This window comes from Oryctolagus cuniculus, chromosome 9 (assembly GCF_051225735.1).
Source record: "Oryctolagus cuniculus isolate XC-2025 breed Fujian yellow rabbit chromosome 9, ASM5122573v1, whole genome shotgun sequence".
NCBI lineage: Eukaryota > Metazoa > Chordata > Mammalia > Lagomorpha > Leporidae > Oryctolagus > Oryctolagus cuniculus.
This window is the reverse complement of record NC_142875.1, coordinates 118,718,669-118,737,275: the sequence shown is the minus strand read 5'-3', so window position 1 is coordinate 118,737,275 and position 18,607 is coordinate 118,718,669. Positions and strand designations below refer to the sequence as shown.

The 18,607-nt window shown below is 38.4% G+C and overlaps 1 protein-coding gene across 8 annotated transcripts in view; it reads right to left on the bottom strand.

Annotated features, from left to right (window-relative positions):
• SLCO1C1 (solute carrier organic anion transporter family member 1C1) overlaps positions 1-18,607 on the bottom strand; it is a 59,356-nt gene that overhangs the window by 3,408 nt on the left and 37,341 nt on the right. For all 8 annotated transcript variants that reach the window (XM_070049452.2, XM_089303911.1, XM_051850838.3 and 5 more), the window contains 4 exons: positions 13,048-13,243; positions 8,016-8,181; positions 4,165-4,349; positions 3,501-3,565 (listed from right to left, as the gene is read on the bottom strand). In XM_070049452.2, the coding sequence (XP_069905553.1) occupies positions 3,501-3,565; positions 4,165-4,349; positions 8,016-8,181; positions 13,048-13,243 (612 nt within the window). The remainder of the gene's footprint in view (positions 1-3,500; positions 3,566-4,164; positions 4,350-8,015; positions 8,182-13,047; positions 13,244-18,607) is intronic.

Here is an 18,607-nt window from a genome sequence, read left to right as displayed (position 1 = left end):
GCCTAGTGAGCCACAGCACTGGCCTATGCTAACTTTATACTCATAAGATTAACCATACAATAAGTAAAGAATTAAAAAAATGCTATAAAAAAACACTATTCCTCAACAGTAGAGACAAGGGCTGTTCAAAATCATTGCATCTCACAATGTCAATTTCCCTTCTATAGATTACCGTTTAGATATTCTATTAGTTAGATCAGGGAGAACATATGGTATTTGTCTTTTTTGGGACTTGCTTATTTCACTAAGTATAATGGTTTCCAGTTGCATCCAATTTGTTGCAAACTACAAGACTTTTTTTTACCACTGTGTAGTATTCCAAAGTGTGTGTGTGTGTGTGTATGATAATTTCTTCATCCAGTTATCTGTTGATGGACATCTGGGTTGCAGTTCAATTCACAATAGCTAAGATATGGACTCAACCCAGAACCGTCTCTTCATCAATATATTCCTCACTCTCCTCTATCTGATCATCACATTTAAACCATCCCAGAATCATTTTAATTCTACCGAGTATATGTTAAGCACAGAATCTTTTCCCCACTCCTACTGCCACTGCTTCTACACTAGCTTAAAGCCATTACAAACTCTTCCCTAATGGCATGTTTTACTGACTTTCCTACTTGATTGAAAGCTATACAGGGCAGGAAAAAATGGAGGGAGGAATGTGAAGCCAATACATTAAGAGATATAAGAGAAACAAAGGTTTTCACAAAGTTCGTGGAAAATGCATTTTATGGAAAACCTATGGATGGATTATTTTTATACCAAAATAAATTCTTCTTTTGATTCCATTTTGTAATGAACCTTTTGAAGGTGTATCACCCGAACGCAATGTATGTCTCTGGTCCTTGATCTACGCATATGTGGAAGGAAATATCCTGGCTTTAGCCTGGCTGTTGTGGCCATTTAGGAAGTGAACCAGTTGGTGGAAGGCACGGTGGGATGGGTCCCTGACACCCATGTGGGAGACTCAGAATGAGTTACAGCATCTTGACTTCAGCCTGGCCCAGTCTGGATGTTGAGGGAATTTGGGAAACAATAAGTGGACAGGAAATCTCTCTGTCTCTGTCTCTCTGTGTCTTTACCTTTCAAATAAGTAAGCAAGTCACCAACTGTACCTCATTTTAAATCACCAATTACATGACAAGTTACAGCTAGAAAATCTCACTTCCAGAGCTTACTCTCTTCCTCTCTCGCGTGTGATTTGGTTCCTGCCATGCACTCTGGAGGCCTGGACTGAGTTCCTGGTTCCTGGCTGATGCCCAGACCCAGCACTGGGCATTATGGGCCCTTGGGGAGTGAACCAGCAGATGGGAATGCCCTCTGTCTTCCTTTAACCCAAGTCTCTCCCTGCTTTTCAAATAAGTACATAAATTTTTGTTTTGGAAAAGAGAAGATCTCAGTTCATTTCTGTCCTCTTTTCCCTCTTCTTTTGTAGGCACCATTTTGGGAAAATTTGTTTTAAGTTTCTGCTCCTATTGTTTCTGTTTAAGATAAAAGCAAATTCCTTTGCACATGTGAATAGCATTCCCAACTTTCCACATTTATATCAAAATCATCACAAAAGAAACATTATTCCACATTTTGCTTCTTTTATCCTAAACTTATATCCCAGAAATCACTTGGTAACATGAGCTAGAGATTTTTTGCCTGATTCATCCGTATGCATTAGAGCTTATTACAGCTTATTCAACCAATCTCACACTGTTGAACTAATAGACTAAGATTTTTTATATCATAAAGCATTTTATAGTGAATATACTAGTCCATAAGGATGAAATTTATTTCATATTTTTACTAGCAAATTTTTGGTATCTTTCTAGAGCTGGGGATGCTAGGCCTAAAGGAAACTCCATGTATAATTTTGATAGTTATTGCCAAACAGCACTCTTCAGAAAGAGCATCATTTTCGCAATATCAAGGTGTAAGCATATCTATTTTCTCAAACATTGCAAACAACGTTTTGTAATTTAAGCGTCTGAAAAATAATATCTGTGCAGTTTGACTCTTCTTATGAGAGTATCTTTTCATATATAGAGACATTTATATTTATTTTTCTATTTGTTTATTGTTTGCTTGATCATCTATTCTCAAAATTGAGTTTTTTTATAACAGGGTATTAGTCACTTGTCATATATAAATCATAAGACTTTTCTCAGTTTTTAGACTTTGATTATGATATTCTAACCATTTTCAAATGCTACTTTTTATGAAATCAACTTTATAAATAATTTCTTCTACTTGGAATCAATTTTAATTTGTAGGTTGTATCTATATTCCAAAATAAGTAGATTTAGAACCCAGTTCTAGTGATGAATATTCTTCTAACTCAATAATCTGATGCTTTGATAGGTAACCTTTGTTTTTATATTGCAGAATCACAGACAGCCATGTTGGCACACACTTTTCTTTGTTTACTGTCTAGTTTTATTAAGATTATATGGTATCTTCAAATGTAGCCATTGTATATCAAAAACTATGTAAATTTAACTTAATTTCAAAGTTCTAAAGCTCTTACTTGTTTTTCTTCCTAGGTAATTCTGTCAAATTATAGGAGAACTTGTATAATTATTGAATTTTATTGTTTAGACAACAAACTAGTTAAGGACAGAAACTTTACCTGTCTCACTGTTTTCTACCGATTTTTTTTTATTTTTTAAAAATTTGTTTATTCACTTGAAAGGCAGAGTTATAGAGAGAATGGGAGACAGAGAGAATGGTTTTCCATTCACTGGTTCACTCCCCAAATGGCTGTGATGGCCAGGATCTTCTTTCAGGTCTCTCATGAGGGTACAGGAGCTAAAGCACTTGGGCCATCTTCTACTGCTTTTCCAGGCCATTAGCAAAGAGCTGGATCAGAAGAGGAGCAGCCAGGATTCAAAATGGTGCCCACATGGGGTGCTGGCAGCACCGGAAAAGGCTTAACCTACTATGCCATAGTGCCAACCCCTTACTACAGGTTTTAATCAATGCATATTGAAAAACTTGGTAGTCAGAATAAACATTTCAATTATGATTGAAAGAATTACATCCTTAAATGCATTTAGTTTTATTATTTGAATAATGTTATTTTTCTACTTAATGATATATCCTATGTTTGGGCATTGAGATTAACTCAAAGGATTCTTTCCATTTTAATAATTGAAAAAAAATATACACTAAAGCTTCAGCCTTTCTTACTGATGAATTATGGTTTCTTCTTTGAGGGCTTTCCCATTAGAGCAACGAATGTTCTGAAAATAGGCTGGTACTGGAAGATTGTTAAGCAAAAATTGAGACTGGTCTCACGACAGGCACAGGCATTCAATAAATATATCTGGACCAAAGGAATGGAAGAGGTAAGGAAAAGAGACAAAATAAGGAAAGGAAGAAAATAAAGAAATTAGGGACTTTACTTTCATCATTTAGTTGTATATGGTAATTCTGTAAAGACATTCAGAAAATCTCCCAAATACACTTCTGATAGCTACCAAAATCACAGAATAGATCATACTTACCAAGAACTCTTACAGCTAAGGTGTAGATACCCAGGGCAAAAGACTTAAGTTGTGGCTTAATGCACCTAAAAAAACAGCAGAAGTACTATTACAAAAAATCCATTACGGTAACTGGAAATCTTAGTGATAATCTATTAATGCACATGAAATTATGTTAGAACTCAGGAGGCATTTGCAGAAAAACCACTGGTGGGCTATCAAAGGAAGGCATAATGTGAAAAAAAAAATCCCATTATATGCACTGCTTCAGTGAGTTTATAGTTAATAGCTGTAGAAGAAATAATCTATACATAAAAATACTAAATGCACAACATAGTGGTATAAGATGATCTGGTGAAATCATATTTCATCTCAAACTCATTTTATCCAAACTAGTCAGTATGATCACCAGCATCAAAGTAGCATATTTTATTTATTAAATGACTACAGTGATGTAGGCAGTATATTGTTCTCTAGAGCAATGTTTTACAAACATTTTTCACTAGGAAAATGTCTAGCTATACTTCTGCATAAAAATGAAAATGGGATATATATATATAAAACAAGTTATCTGAAAAGGCCATGAAGAATCTAATGACTGCACAGAAAAGGGTTTTGAATCAGTGTTCTAGATGAATATATTCTGTCTTATATTAAAATTGAGGTCAGAAAAATGAGTACTTACCTCAGAAGTAATATGTATCCAGGTATGCCACCTAGTGATAAAGTGTAAGATGTAATCACTGAAATCACAAGAAAATACAGAAACATTCTGGGACATCCATTGTCTTTCTGACATCTCCCCACCACGCCGGAGGAATCTCCTGATTTAGAGGTTGCAATTTCCACACAGGTGCAGTTATAAAATATCTGTAGTACAACAGAGAAAACACTAATATTAAGGTGACATTTAAATAAGATTAAAGATAAATATTTAAAACTGTATGGTATAATGTTCATGCATGAGAAAAAGAATGGGGAAATATTATTTGATTGTCCTGTATCAGAGTACATTGGACATAGTGAAATCTATAGAGATACAGTATTTCCTTATCCAGACAGCTCCAGACAGACAAACTACTAATCCTACAGAATAATATCCCACCAGGTCCTAGCAAACCCAGCCATACCACCTTCTCTCCTTCACCTCAGCTTCCAAGCCTACATCATCATTATTTCTACCCTTGCTTATCGCAATGATCTTTTCAAGCTCGTCTTGTTTCTACTCTTATTCAGCAATAGCTTGTTTTTCACACAGCAACCAAAGTGTCCCAAAACGATGATCAGATTGCATCATTATCTCATCCTCAACAGTCCCATCAAACATGGCAAGTGTGTCTGTGGAACATGACCCTGCTGCTTTCTCTTCTCTTTGACAGCTGCATGGCTGGCATCTTCCCTTCAGATTTTATACTGAGATTTCACTAGACTTCCTATGACCACTCAGTTAAAAGAACACCCCATATGTCCACCTGTTTGTCCTAAGTCATTGTTTCCACTATGCTTATTCTTACCTATCAGAATGTCACAAAACTGTCCACTCATTTAAAAATTGTATTTCCATATTAGGAGGTAATCTCCACAAAGACATACACTTTTTGCTTTGTCATCATTTTATACTCAGAGTGCAAAATACAGGCCCTCATTTTAGGCAATAAACAAAAATTTGTTAAATACATGGGCATCTAGGAAAAAATCATGATGCATAAAACTCAGCTAAATCTTGACAAAAGACAACTTTTATAATTCCTTAGTTTATTTCTGTGAATTTCATTTGTGAATGTATACAGATCATATAGTGAGTTGTTATTTTCATCACAGAAGAGTTTGTTAATTTTTAGAGAATAAACAAATCTGGCCTTTCATTTTCTAGGGAGAATAGCAATATAGACTATTTTTTTTTTAATTTTTTGCCAGGCAGAGTTAGACAGTAAGAGAGAGAGACAGAGAGAGTTATAGACAGTGAGAAAGAGACAGAGAGAAAGGTCTTCCTTCTGTTGGTTCACTCCCCTAATGGCTGCCATGGCCAGAGTTGCGCCGATCTGAAGCTAGGAGCCAGGTGCTTCCTCCTGGTCTCCCATGTGGGTGCAGGGACCCAAGCACTTGGGCCATCCTCCACTGCCTTCCCGAGCCACAGCAGAGAGCTGGACTGGAAGAGGAGCAACCAGGACAGAACCAGCACCCCAACCAGGACTAGAACCCCGGGTGCCGGTGCCGCAGGCAGAAGGTTAGCCAAGTAAGCCACGGTGCTGGCCAGCAATATAGACTTTTAAAAGCATATCAGAAATTTTGAATCTTGATCTTTGATAGTGTGTGCACAGCGTGTGCGTGTGTGTGTGTGTTATAGGCAAGTCCTGTGTATCTCAGTGTCTTAGTTCTTGCATTTGTAAAATAGAAAAGATACCATTACTTGAGAATCATGGGTTTTAAATGTAATTTTGCTTTTAAAGCACATTAGTCCCTGTTTACATAATGTCTCTAACAAATGGTTGCTCTAGTTAAGAGAAACTGTAGTGGCATTGTTGGGCAGTGGTTTAAGCCACTACTAGTTATACCCACATCCTGTGTCATAGTGTCTAGGATTGAGTCTTGATTATTTCCAGTCCTACTTTCTGCTAATGCATACCCCGGAAGACAGCAGGTCATGGCTCAAGTACCTGAGTTCTGGCCACTCACATGGGAGTTCCAGATGGAGTTACTGTCTCCAGGATTTGGCCTGGCACAGCCCTGGCTGTTGCTCGAATTTGAGGAGTGAACCAGCAAATAGAAGATCCCCCTCTCCCCCCTCCCTCCCTCCCTTTCTGTCTACGTTACTCTGCCTTTAAAATCAACACATAAATAAATAAAATATTAGAAAAAGAACAATGGTCACAGTTGTTAGGAAAAAGAATAGCAATGTAAAGGAAAAATAGAGGAGAGGAGAAGAGAGGAGAGGAGAGGAGAGGAGAGGAGAGGAGAGGAGAGGAGAGGAGAGGAGAGGAGAGGAGAAGAGAGGAGAGGAAGAAAAAGGGGGATGGGAAAAATGAAGCTTCCAGATGAACAGGTAATCTTTCTTGCTAATGATGAAGACCAATCCTTTCTGCTCTAAGACATCAAAATAATTATAAACAGATGAAACCAACCAACGTTACTCTCTAACTGCTGATATGTTTGCCTAAGCCCTCATATTTAATTATTAAGCTTATGTAAACATGTGTGTGTCCTAATTTTCATCCTTACAGTACCTCGGACAAAAACAAATTTTACCAGCTGTAAACAAAAAGCAGTATGACACAGCAAGCCTGAGTCTATGTCTGGGATAGGAATGCAAGGGTGTCATTAGGAAGATGAATCTGTTAGTGATTTGGAGTATATCATGTCATTCTGAATTGCCTTCAGTTGTACACCAAATGCTTGTACCAAAAGTGTATGTTAAAACCCAAATACCAAATGAAAGGTATTTGGAGGTAGTGCCTCTGGGAACTAATCAGGCCATGACGATGTAGCCCTCATGAATGGGGTTAGTTCCATTTATATATATATAAGTATATATAAAATCATGAGAGCTCTCTCCCCATCTCTGCTGTCTGCCATGTAAATACACAAGAGAGTCATCTGCAAACCACCCAGTACATGGCATACTATTTATATCAGCCAGGACCAACTAATACAACTTCCTTCCTGTATTTCCAACCACATTTCCCACCCCTTGATTCCAGCCCACCTACTCATATTATCCAACCAATTGGCTTGATTACCCCAGCAGAGCTGTCTCCGAACCAGCAACCTCCTCATAATCAGAGGTGTACAGACCTCTGTGTTTAGAATTTCTAATACCATCCTCTAATTGTCCTGTCCCTAAAACCTCCTCAGGACATGGATCCCAAGGCAGATTTTTAATATTTATTTATTTATTTGAAAGTCAGAGTTACAGGGAGGTAGAGGCGCAGAGAGAGAGAGAGAGAGAGAGAGAGAGAACGCAAGCGCTTGCGAAGTCTTCCATCTGATAGTTCACTCCCCAAATGGCTGCAAGCCAGAAGCTTCCTCCATGTCTCCCATGTTGGTACAGGGGTCCAAGGGCTTGGGACAGCTTCTACTGCTTTCCCAGGCTATAGCACAGAGCTGGATTGGAAGTGGAGCAGTCAGAACATGAACTGGTACCCATATGGGATGCCGGCACAGCAGGCAGCGGCTTTACCTGCTATGCCACAGTGCTAGCCCCCTGCCCCCAAGGCAGATCTTAGGTTATGATCTTCTGCCTGGGACTTTCTTATCCAGGCTAATACTCCTTATAAGCAAAATGAGAGAAATAGAAACAAAGTTACAAAAGCAGCTGCACCCTGCTTCATGACTCTAATTCTTACCTAATTCTTTTCAACAACTCTAGTTGCATTAATAAATGGTTATAGCTTTCCTGTTTCCTTGTCACAAAATGAGAAGGGAAAGGTAAGAGCCAGGGCTCCTACAAGTGGGTGACAGAGCTGAGTCCCCATGGAGTTGCATAGTTTTTACATTGTCACTATCCCTTGGTCACACAGTTCAGAGGAGCTTTCTTACGATATTATTTCCAGTCCTGTTGGAGGTTTGGCAGCCAGCAAGACAAGGTGATGCATATGTGATTCCATTCTCACCACACATGGGTTCCCATTTTGTCTCTGAACATTTGCATCTTGTGTTGCAATCTGAAAAGAGAGCTCGTTCATGATAAGAGACAGGTTTGGTTCTGAAAAGAAATATGACAGTATACAATATTACCTCTTAGTAGGTGGCACCCCAATATTTTCAAAAGTCAATGTTCTTGTGTGATATTATACCGTAAAAAGCACGCCTTTTAGGAACACAACTATCTTCAGAAATGACAGCTTCAGACCATTACAGTGATACACTATTAACCAACGTTCTCTTGAAAGTTATCTTAAAAAGTTTACAAATTTACACCATGTCCAGTTCTTAGCTCAGGGATTTTACTAAAAACAGTCTACTGTTAATATGATTTTCTAAAATAATCCTAAGCAACGCTGTGTGAACATACACAACAAGGTAGAGAAATCAAGTGAATTTTCATAGCAATTGCTGACATTAGTCCAAACGGCTTGCAGATGATGAGTGTGTGTGTGTGTGTGTGTGTGTGTGTGTATGTGTGTATGAATTTCTTTCAGAATTGTGGTCTCAGCATAAGTAGAGTGTATATTGCAAACAATGTGGCAGAAAAAAATAGCCAGGAAGTAGCCCCTACAAACATGAACATATCCTACTTGTATATGTCTTACCTATAAAAACAACCCAGAGCATCCATCACTTCTCCCACATATCCTCCCACTGTAGACAGCTCTTCCATATCTTACACCATCCTTTCTTGATTCCACATGCTATGTCAATGACCTATTAACTCATTTACTCACAGAAGTTTATTGGACACCTACTAAACACTAGCTTTGGGAGTATGAAAGGTATTTAAAAATATGGGGCACTCAAGCAGTTGATTTTGTTTAGACAGTTATTTTATATAATTTTGATTGCTTTTGCTCCTTTTTTTGTTTTCTTTCATTCTGTATTATCATCATTTTTTGCTAGAATTCCCTCTACTTCTTTCTCTCACATGAATTGCCTAATCCTTCTTTTCTAAGACTACTTATTTATTTGAAAGAGTTAGAGAGAGAGAGAGAGAGCGAGCGATCGAGCATGTGTGTGCAAGCACATTCCATCCTCTGGTTCCCTCCCCAAATGGCTACAATGACCAGGACTGAGCCAGGTCAAAGTCAGGATTCTGAAACTCCATCTGTGTCTCCCATACGGTGGCAGGGGCCCAATTACGTGGGTCATCTTTGGATGCCTTCCCAGATACATTAGCAGAGAGCTGAATCTGAAGTGGAGCAGCCAGGAACAGAACTGGGGCTCATATGGGATGCTGGCGTCAGAGAAAGCAGCTTAACACACTGCACTACAACAGCAGCCCCTACTCTTCTACTGTGATCCTTCGCCATTATTCATGCCCCTCTAATCTTTTGAAAGAGTACACAAGGGTATGCCACTTTTATATGCTTCAGATATTACATCCACTGAGTGCCCTTCATAATTCACTCTTTCTGTTCCCATTTTGAATTAATTTATTTGGTTGTTATCCACTCTTACTGTCTTCCCAAAGACATTTGAAGGATGTAACACAAACAAAAACACACTGGCATGCATACCCAGTAGAGGGCAGGAACTCTTTTATTCACTCCTGAATCTCTAGTACCAAGAATAATTCCTGGCACAACAGTAGGATATCAAACAAATCAATAAATTCAAGAAAAATGCTACTTAATTTTTGCAGAAACAATCAGTCATTTTGGCCCCTGCCTGTGAGAGGTATTTTCTATAATGATTCTAACTATAATTTTTTTTTTAATTTGACAGATAGAGTTAGACAGTGAGAGAGACAGAGAGAAAGGTCTTCCTTCCGTTGGTTCACCACCCCCAAATGGCCGCTAAGGCCGGCGTACTGCACTGATCCAAAGCCAGGAGCCAGGCGCCCCCTCCTGGTCTCCCACGCGGGTGCAGGCGCCCAAGCACTAGGGCCATCCTCCATTGCCTTCCCAGGCCACAGCAGAGAGCTGGACTGGAAGAGGAGCAACCAGGACTAGAACCTGGTGCCCATATGGGATACTGGCGCCACCGGCGGAGGATTAAACAAGTGAGCCACGACGCCGGTCCACTATAATTTCTTAATTGACAAAATGTGCCATCTGGCAGAACAGCTATGGTTTTGTCACCTTGAAAGTAGAAATAGAAGACCTCTAAAATGTCTCAAAACAGAGCAAAAGGGTATTTAACCATCTTGAAAAATCCTATAGGCAAGTTGAACCCTATTCTCTTCCATAAAGTATTCATTGCAGATCCAGTGGTGTGGCATAGCCAATAAAGCTGCTGCTTTGGAAGTTGGCATCCCATATCAGAGCAGTGGTTTGAGTACAGGCTGATCTGTTTCTGATCCAGCTCCCTGCTAATGCACCCGGGAATGCAGCAGAGGACAGCCCAGATACTTGGCCCCTGCCTGCCACATGGGCGAACAGGATGGAGTTGCAGGCACCTGGCTTTGGCTTGACCTAGCAATGGCCATTGTAGCCATCTGAGGAGTGAAACAGCAGAGGGAAGGTAAGATCTGTTCTGTCTCCTCTCTTTTCTTTGCCTCCTCTCCGCTCTACGCCCCTCCTCTTCTCTTCCATCCCCCTCCTCCCCTCACTCTAAAATAAATAAATAAATATATTGAAAGTATTGTGAGCTAAGACCTTGTGATAGTACCAGAAAATATAAAAATGTGCCTTTGAAAGCCAAGAATCAAGCTACAGTATGGACACAGTGGGGCTGAGCTTACAGAATAATAGGGACCGGTAGGAACTTTGGAGTGACCTGGGCCAAACTCTCATTTGGCAGATCAGCAAACTGGGCAGGTAACTTGCTCAAATTCATGGCATTTAGTTGAGAAAAGCTTGGAAATAGACTGCTTCCAGGCCTCTAGATTTTAAATTCCTATACCGGGCCATTCTCCTCACTATAGAAGACTCCTTCCACTGCCATATCTAAAATTCATCTACATCGTCCTGTTGAATGTCCAGGATCAAAACAGCCTTTTAGAACAAAGCAGCATGGGTAATCCACGGGAAACATTTTGTACTTTATAACCACTATAATTTTTTATTAAAGAAATAAGTTTAGTTTGCCATCTAGGGCAGAAATTGATTGCATACATGTTTTATGAAGGATGTGTTGAGAGTAGAATTGTGGATTAAATTTTTTAATTTTAAGCATTTTAAAAAATTTATCTGAATATTTACATCCAAACTAGATTTTTCTTTCAAAGTAATTTCACCGGGAAGTAAGAAATTTTGCCATTTCTTCTGTTGCTTTCTAAAAGCAATGCTCTTCTTAGAATTTGAAGCTTGGCCATTGTCAAGGATATTCTGAACAATATGAAAGCAAATTCTGAGGGGTCACAGGAAGTTTTAAACAATGATAGCAGTACTGCTGTTCAGTACCTTCTGGGTGACTGCTCTGAGGAAGCTAGCACTCACCAGTGAATACTTTATATGTTTAAGAATCTTTCATCTTTGATTATGTAGGTAGGTACACTTTAATGTGAACTTCTAAAATTTTCTGTTGCTCTTTCTGTGTTAGCTTTTGGTTTAGAAACACGATGATATTGTAGAAGAATATCATGTGAGTCACTTATGCCTCTGTCCAAGCCTCAAATCAGCCTTTTGCAGATATTTAGCATTGGGGAAACTGACTTTTATAAACTCAGTTCCTCTAAAGATAGCAAAACATAATTCATAAAGAGGTTTTAAGGTTAAAGTGAGATAGTGATAGTTAAGGTATTTTGTAAATTGCAAAATATAAAGTAGTCCACTACTGTCCATCTATTACGAGGATTGTGGGCACTGTTAAATATGGCACAGGGCTTCTTTTATCCACCCAAAATCTTCTTCAATTTCCTATTTAAAACTAGTATTCTTAGTCTACACTGCTGTTACCAAGGCAATGTTACACTTGTGAGCCTAATGGTGTGACTTCCAGAACTTTATGAACTTTGCCGTCACTAATTTTCCTGAACATTTTAGGAGGCAAAAACTCTAACTGGTGTCCACTGAGCAACAGGAGAAACCAAATCAATGAAGGCAACTGTGGTTAGAACATGGAGTCAAGATAAACAGGCATGGCAGGGGAGAGGGAGCTGGACAGCAAGGAGACCGTGACTGAGCAGGCAGATACGGAATACAGTGTCAGGATCATCTGCCTTTCAGCCACAGGCAGAGTTTCAGGCAATCTGGGGGTTCTGTCCAGCAGATTGAAGAGGCTCAGTAGGTTTTTTAAAACAAAGAATGAATGCATAGCAAAGAACGAAAAATGCCATTAGTGTAAAAAGATGAAATAGTTCAAAGGATCCAGCCTTGCATGAAGACAGAAACTGGAAACTGAGAAATCTAAACACACAGCCTAAATGGGATGAGACAGGTTTTAGGGCATCAATACATATTCTCTCGAGCAACTGTAGGACACCCCGCTAAAGACAGAAGATGTGGGGTCAGTGGGTTGAAGGACAGCCTACTCTTGAAACTTCCTATGACTGAAGTGCAGCAGAAACCATGGAGGCTGGCCTTGAGACCCCACTCCGCTATTCCGGTATCCAGGGAAAATAATAAATTTTCCCATGAATGGTGCATCTATTTTGTGGTAGGCAGGTATGTCATGTCAGTTTAATAAATGGAAAAATAGCATACAAAGCCACATACTGCCACTTTATTAAGAATAAACAGAGGTAAAATTCAAGGTCTGTATTTCACCTATCAAGTATTTTCTTAAAAAATTCATGTTATCTAGCATAAAATGTAAGTTAGGATTTTTTTTGTATTTCTCTAAGATACTCAAATTCAAACAAGATGACAATAACAGATTCTGACTCAGAAGTATTGCTAGCTATTTCATAATAAAACATTAACTTTCATCCCATAATTATGATGTTAAAAATTCCATTATCTTATTTTAAAACTATATTAGTAATTGGACAAATCAAGCCAATCCCTTGAAACCATTTAATGAGGGAACGTACCCTTGGTAGGAGACTGTCAGTCCTGCCACATCCAAGTTTTCACAGCCCAGTGCAAACAGGGAAAGGAACAGGAGGTAACCAAAGACCGCTGATCCCAAGTAGAGTTTTGCAGCTCCACACACACTGATTTTGAATTTTTTCATTACTATTCCCCCAGAGAATACTCCAAGGGCTACTGCTGGTATGTTGATAAGCCCTGAGGAATAAGAAAAATATATCATTTGACAAATTTCTAAAACAAATCTAAGTGTGGTCATACAAGCTTTCTAAGAGATTATATAAAACTATACAATAGTACCTGATATATAATTAGAAAATTCTGCCTTTTACAATTACAGAGATATTGAGTCACTGTTATGTAATGACATATATATATATATATATATATATATATATATATATATCAAGAACTTTTGATGAGAGGCTATGAATGATAGCATAACTGCATACGCCCAACACCATGTCTAGCATGAATTATTAAAGCAATAAACACTGGGGCCCAGCGCTGTGGTGTAGAGGGTAAAGCTGTCACCTGCAGTGCTGGCATCCCATATGGGTGCCAGTTTGAGTCCCAGCTGCTCCACTTCTGATCTCGCTCTCTGCTATGGCCTGGGAAAGTAGCAGATGATGGCCCAAGTCCTTGGGTCCCTGTACCTGCATGGCAGACCAGGAAGAGCTCCTGGATCCTGGCTTTGGATCGGCACAAGCTCCAGCCATTGCACCCATGTGGAGAGTGACCAGTGGATGGAAGACCTCTCTCTCTGCCTCAGTCTCTCTGTAACTCTGCTTTTCAAGTAAATAAATACATTTTTTAAAAAAAGCAATAAACACTGAAAAAAAGCAATGAAAAAAAGCAAGAACTGATGTGCTTCTTGTCTAATTCTTGGATGAAAAGGTACCTGGCAACTAAGTGTCTGTTAATGTTTCTAATGATTGTGTGGTAAAGGGGCTGGTGTTCTTGCATAGCTGGTTAAGCTGCTGTTTGAGATGCTGGCATCCCCTAATGGCATGCCAATTCTAGTTCCAGATGCTCTGCTTTCAAACCAGCTTCCTGAAAATGCACCTGGAAAAGTAGTGAATTATGGTTCAAGTTCTTGGGCCCCTGCCACCTATGTAGGAGACCCAGATGGGCTTCAGGGTTTCTGGCTTCAGCCTGGCCCAGACATGGCTGTTGAAGCCACTTGTGGACAGAACAGATAGATGGAAGAGCTCTTTCTGTTTCTCCCAGTCTCTGTCACTCTGCCTTTAAGTTAGATAAATCTTTAAAAATAAGAGAGAGGATTTTGAGTTAAAAATAATCAGCAAGTGGGATACATGGAATAAAAAAATCTTGGTTTCCTTTTTCTTAAGATTTTAAAAAATTTATTTGAAAGGCAGAGTGTCAGAGAGAGAGGGAGACAGAGAGGGAGAGAGAGAGATCTTCCATATAGTGGTCCATTCTCCAAATGGTTGCATTTGATAGGGGTAGGCTGGGCCAAAGCCAAGAGCCAAGAACTCTATCCTAGTCTCTCACATGGGTGGTGGGGGTCCAAGGACTTGGGCCACCTTTTACTGCTTTCCCAGGTGCATTAACAGGAGGCTGGATCAGATGTGGAGCAGCTGGGACTCGAACCGGACACCATATGGATGCTGGCATTGGCAGGCAGTTTCTATTTTCTTGCCGAAACAAAATTTATTTTTCTTACTCCAGCCTCTTAGCTGGTATATGAATGGTCTTCAAAGTATCCACAGAAAATGCTTAGTTATGTGTGAAAAAAAAACTAATGTGGGGATTTTAAAATTATTTCACACAAAGTTATCTTTTATTTCTATTTTCCATGAACTCTCTGAAGCATCCTTATACTTCCTATCAACAATACCCACCTATAGTTTTCTTTGTTTATAATATACTAGTCCTCAGGTAAGCATCTGAAACACTTACTGGCCATGATCTTAAAACAAGCATGTTATTATCCCTGCCTCAGAGAGCAATCTGTTCATGGTCATGGTTACTAAGTAGTAAAACCAGATTTGAAGCCAAGTCTAATGTCAAGTCCCAGGCTACTGTCACTATATTATATTGCTTCTCTTCCAAGGGGCTTCAGAAATAGTGCCTTTGATAAACAAATGTACAAGAGCAGGGTAATTAGATACACAGATATGCAGTCTCACCAGTAATCAAATGAAAGTGAATAAAACCCAACAACACTAGTAAAAGTCCCATGGAGTGGTTGAGAGCTTGGGTTCTACAGACCCAAGCTTGGGACTGGATCTCAGTTGTACCACCTCATAGTTGTGCAACTGAAGTTAATTCTCTGAATGCCTCTAAATCTTGTCTCCTTTCCTGTAATATTAAGCCAATAATCATGTTGTCAAGGTGATAAAATGACACCGGTGTCCTTTTTTGTTTAATATGCATATTCACTCCAACACCAAATAAGCTAGGAGCGATGTAAAAGCTAATTTATTACTATATCTTTATTAATTATTGTTAATAATCACTATTGCTTCTTCGCACTTGCTGAGGTTAGAGTCCCTGATACTTCTGTTACTGATTTAAAGCAGAGTTATGAGGCTTGTGCAATATACTTTGAGATAGTCAGCACTATTACCATGTAAAGTGAAAACTGTGATAGCTGTACAAATACTTTAGGATGAAATAACAATGAATAATAATAAAAAATACGTTGGGATATTTCAGGGCTTCTCCCTGTGTGAGATATTATTGCAATATAATTCATAACATCTCTCTTATGTTTAAAGAAATAAGTATTAAGATATAAATTTTACAGAGAGAAATGAAAACAAAAATATCTGGTACTTTCAACACTCACAGCCAACTGAATGCAGACAAAAATGTAAAATTTATCATGCATCCTGGGCATAATAAACATAACTTTCTTTCTCACAAATTAAGATCTTGCAGTCTTAATTTTCACTTTAGAAAATTCTAGAGCACATTATAATACAATTAGGAAACATGCTATGATGACTTAACTGCAAGAAAGATAATGATGTTTTCTTTCCTAAATGCCTATCTCCAAATAATTCTCTAAGTATTTCCTTGTTTGTTTGCATAATGCCTCCTAGAATTGACAATGGTACCTCCAAATATCTTCCAGTAGAAATTACAGGGAAATTTAAAGAAAAACCTATAAACTTAAAGCAACAAAATCATTCCACCATATACTTGCCATTCCTTGAATTTGAAACATTTTTCATTGGTTTTTCTTTACAAAGTTAAAGTAATTAACAGAAAAAATGCCATTTGTTTGGAAAGAATATAGCTTTAAACTTTAGGAAAAAGATGTGTACAGCCAAAATAAGTTGCTGTTGCAACAAATGGCCCTTGAATATGCAGGAAAATTTCTGTTCATTCTTTCACCTGTGTCACATCAGATGCCTTTTCTGAGAATAAAGACAGAAATACGTCTTCTTGGTGCCTCTCTCACATTTTAACACAAATTTAATAAGGAGAAGAAGGTGGTAGTGGGATGGAAGAAGCAAAGCAAGAAAGTGAGAAAACAATGTTTACTGAATGACAGCTCTCTGCATTTTACATGCCTTCCCTCACTTTGATTTCACCTAGGGAGTATCTATTTTCATCATTCTACAGATAATCAAAATAAGTGTCACTTACTTCACCCATTTTCCCTTATGCTGCTGTGTCCCACATGTACTAATATGAAACCAAGGGAAGGATCTTGGCTGTAATGATGTGGAATTATTAAGCACTCTCATATACAGCTTACAAAAGCATTTGAATTATCTGTAGATGTGATATATTAGAAACTATGATTGACTGAATTTTAGGCAACCTTTGATATATGATTCCAAACATTCTCATGAGTTTGGATCTCAGAGTCCATTTGATTACAGAGAGTGGAGTCACAGATTTAAAGAAATCAAGTCATAACTTAAAAGAAAATTATCAGTTTGATTCTCCCTGTAAGTATTGCAATTATACACAGTGAGGGTATTTAGCTTGTAAACTCAGGGGAAATTTTATTTTTAGCTATGCCATATGCATGTAAAGATTATATATGGATGGCATTGAGCAGAACACTGAATTGCTCAGAACTTCAGGTTCTTTGATGTGTGCTCATTCTCCTTAAAATAATTTTTAGGAAAAAGTGTTTCATTTATTACCTACTCAGTAAAGTGTTATTATATAATCTAATTATCTATTAGAAGCACCTCTCTCTAAATAATGCTTTTAATTTTCCTTTATGAATTGAATCTTAATTTTAAAGTAAAAAAAGTATTCATCACTGCAGTGCAAACAAAATGAAATGCCTTCCAATCTCCAAGTGGTTTGCACATGTGGAGTAGAGAGAAACAAAACGTAAAAATGTGTCCCTTCACTATAGCTCAAGGGCAAAAGATGGTCTTTTCATTTTGCTAAATGCACTTAAATGTTTTCCTTCACATTCTATAACAATTAGCTGAAATGATGATAATGTAAATGTAAAATCCTTAACAATTAAGGTAGTAGTAGAAATACCAGGAAAATACTCTCATGATCTTTGGATTTACAAAGGACTTCTTAAAACAGCATCAAAACCACGGTGATGAAAATTAAATAAAATTAAAAATAAGCAGGTTACCATTAGGAAAATTCAACAGCATGCTGAAGCCTCAGAGACAACATTGGTAATGCATATATGCAATAAAGAACTTGTATCAAAAAATATAGGAGAGTTCTCCCCAAAGTCCATAGAAATGTATATTATGAAAAGCTATGTATGGATTTAAAAAACTTTTACATGAAAACAAACATCTTTTAATTCCACTGCCCCATAAACCTCTGAAAGTATCTTCACATAGTACTCCTAAAAATCAATTTATAAGAAGTGCAAATGAAAAAAGAAAAAAAGGGGAGGCAAAGGACTAGGCCAGGATTACTGAGAGAGAATGTGGAAATGACCACTGAGCCTGTGAATTAGCGCTTGTTATCATTAGTCATCAGGCAAATGCAAATTAAGCTGTAATGAGATACTACCACCATGCCCCCTAAGAATGGCTACAGTGAAAAGGACTGAGAGCTGAAAAGAATAGGGAGCAACTTGGGACCAGCGCTGTGGCATAGTGGGTTAAAGCCCCAGCCTGAAGCAACTGCATCCCTATGGGCGCAGGTTCTAGTCCTGGATGCTCCACTTCTGATACAGCTTTTCTGCTATGGTTGGAATGCAGTAAAGGATGGCCCAGGTCCTTGGGCCCCTGCACCCACATGAGAGACCTGGAGGAAGCTCCTGGCTCCTGACTTCAGATTTGGCTCCGCTCTGAAGTTGTTGTGGCCATTTAGGGAGTGAACCAGCGGATTAAAGACTTCTCTCTCTATCTCTGCCTCTCTCTGCAACTTTGTATTTCAAATAATAGATAAAAATAGATCTAAAAAAAAAGAATAGGGAGCAACTGGAATGTAGTGGCACTTCTAAGTAGAGTAAAACTTTGGATGACTACACTGTGCTTGTAAAAAACTACTGAATCTAAACAAACACAGTATTTATTACCCAGCAATTGCTCTCCAGAGTAAAGCCAAGAAAAATCAATGTATTGGCTCAGCAACACACAGGACAAA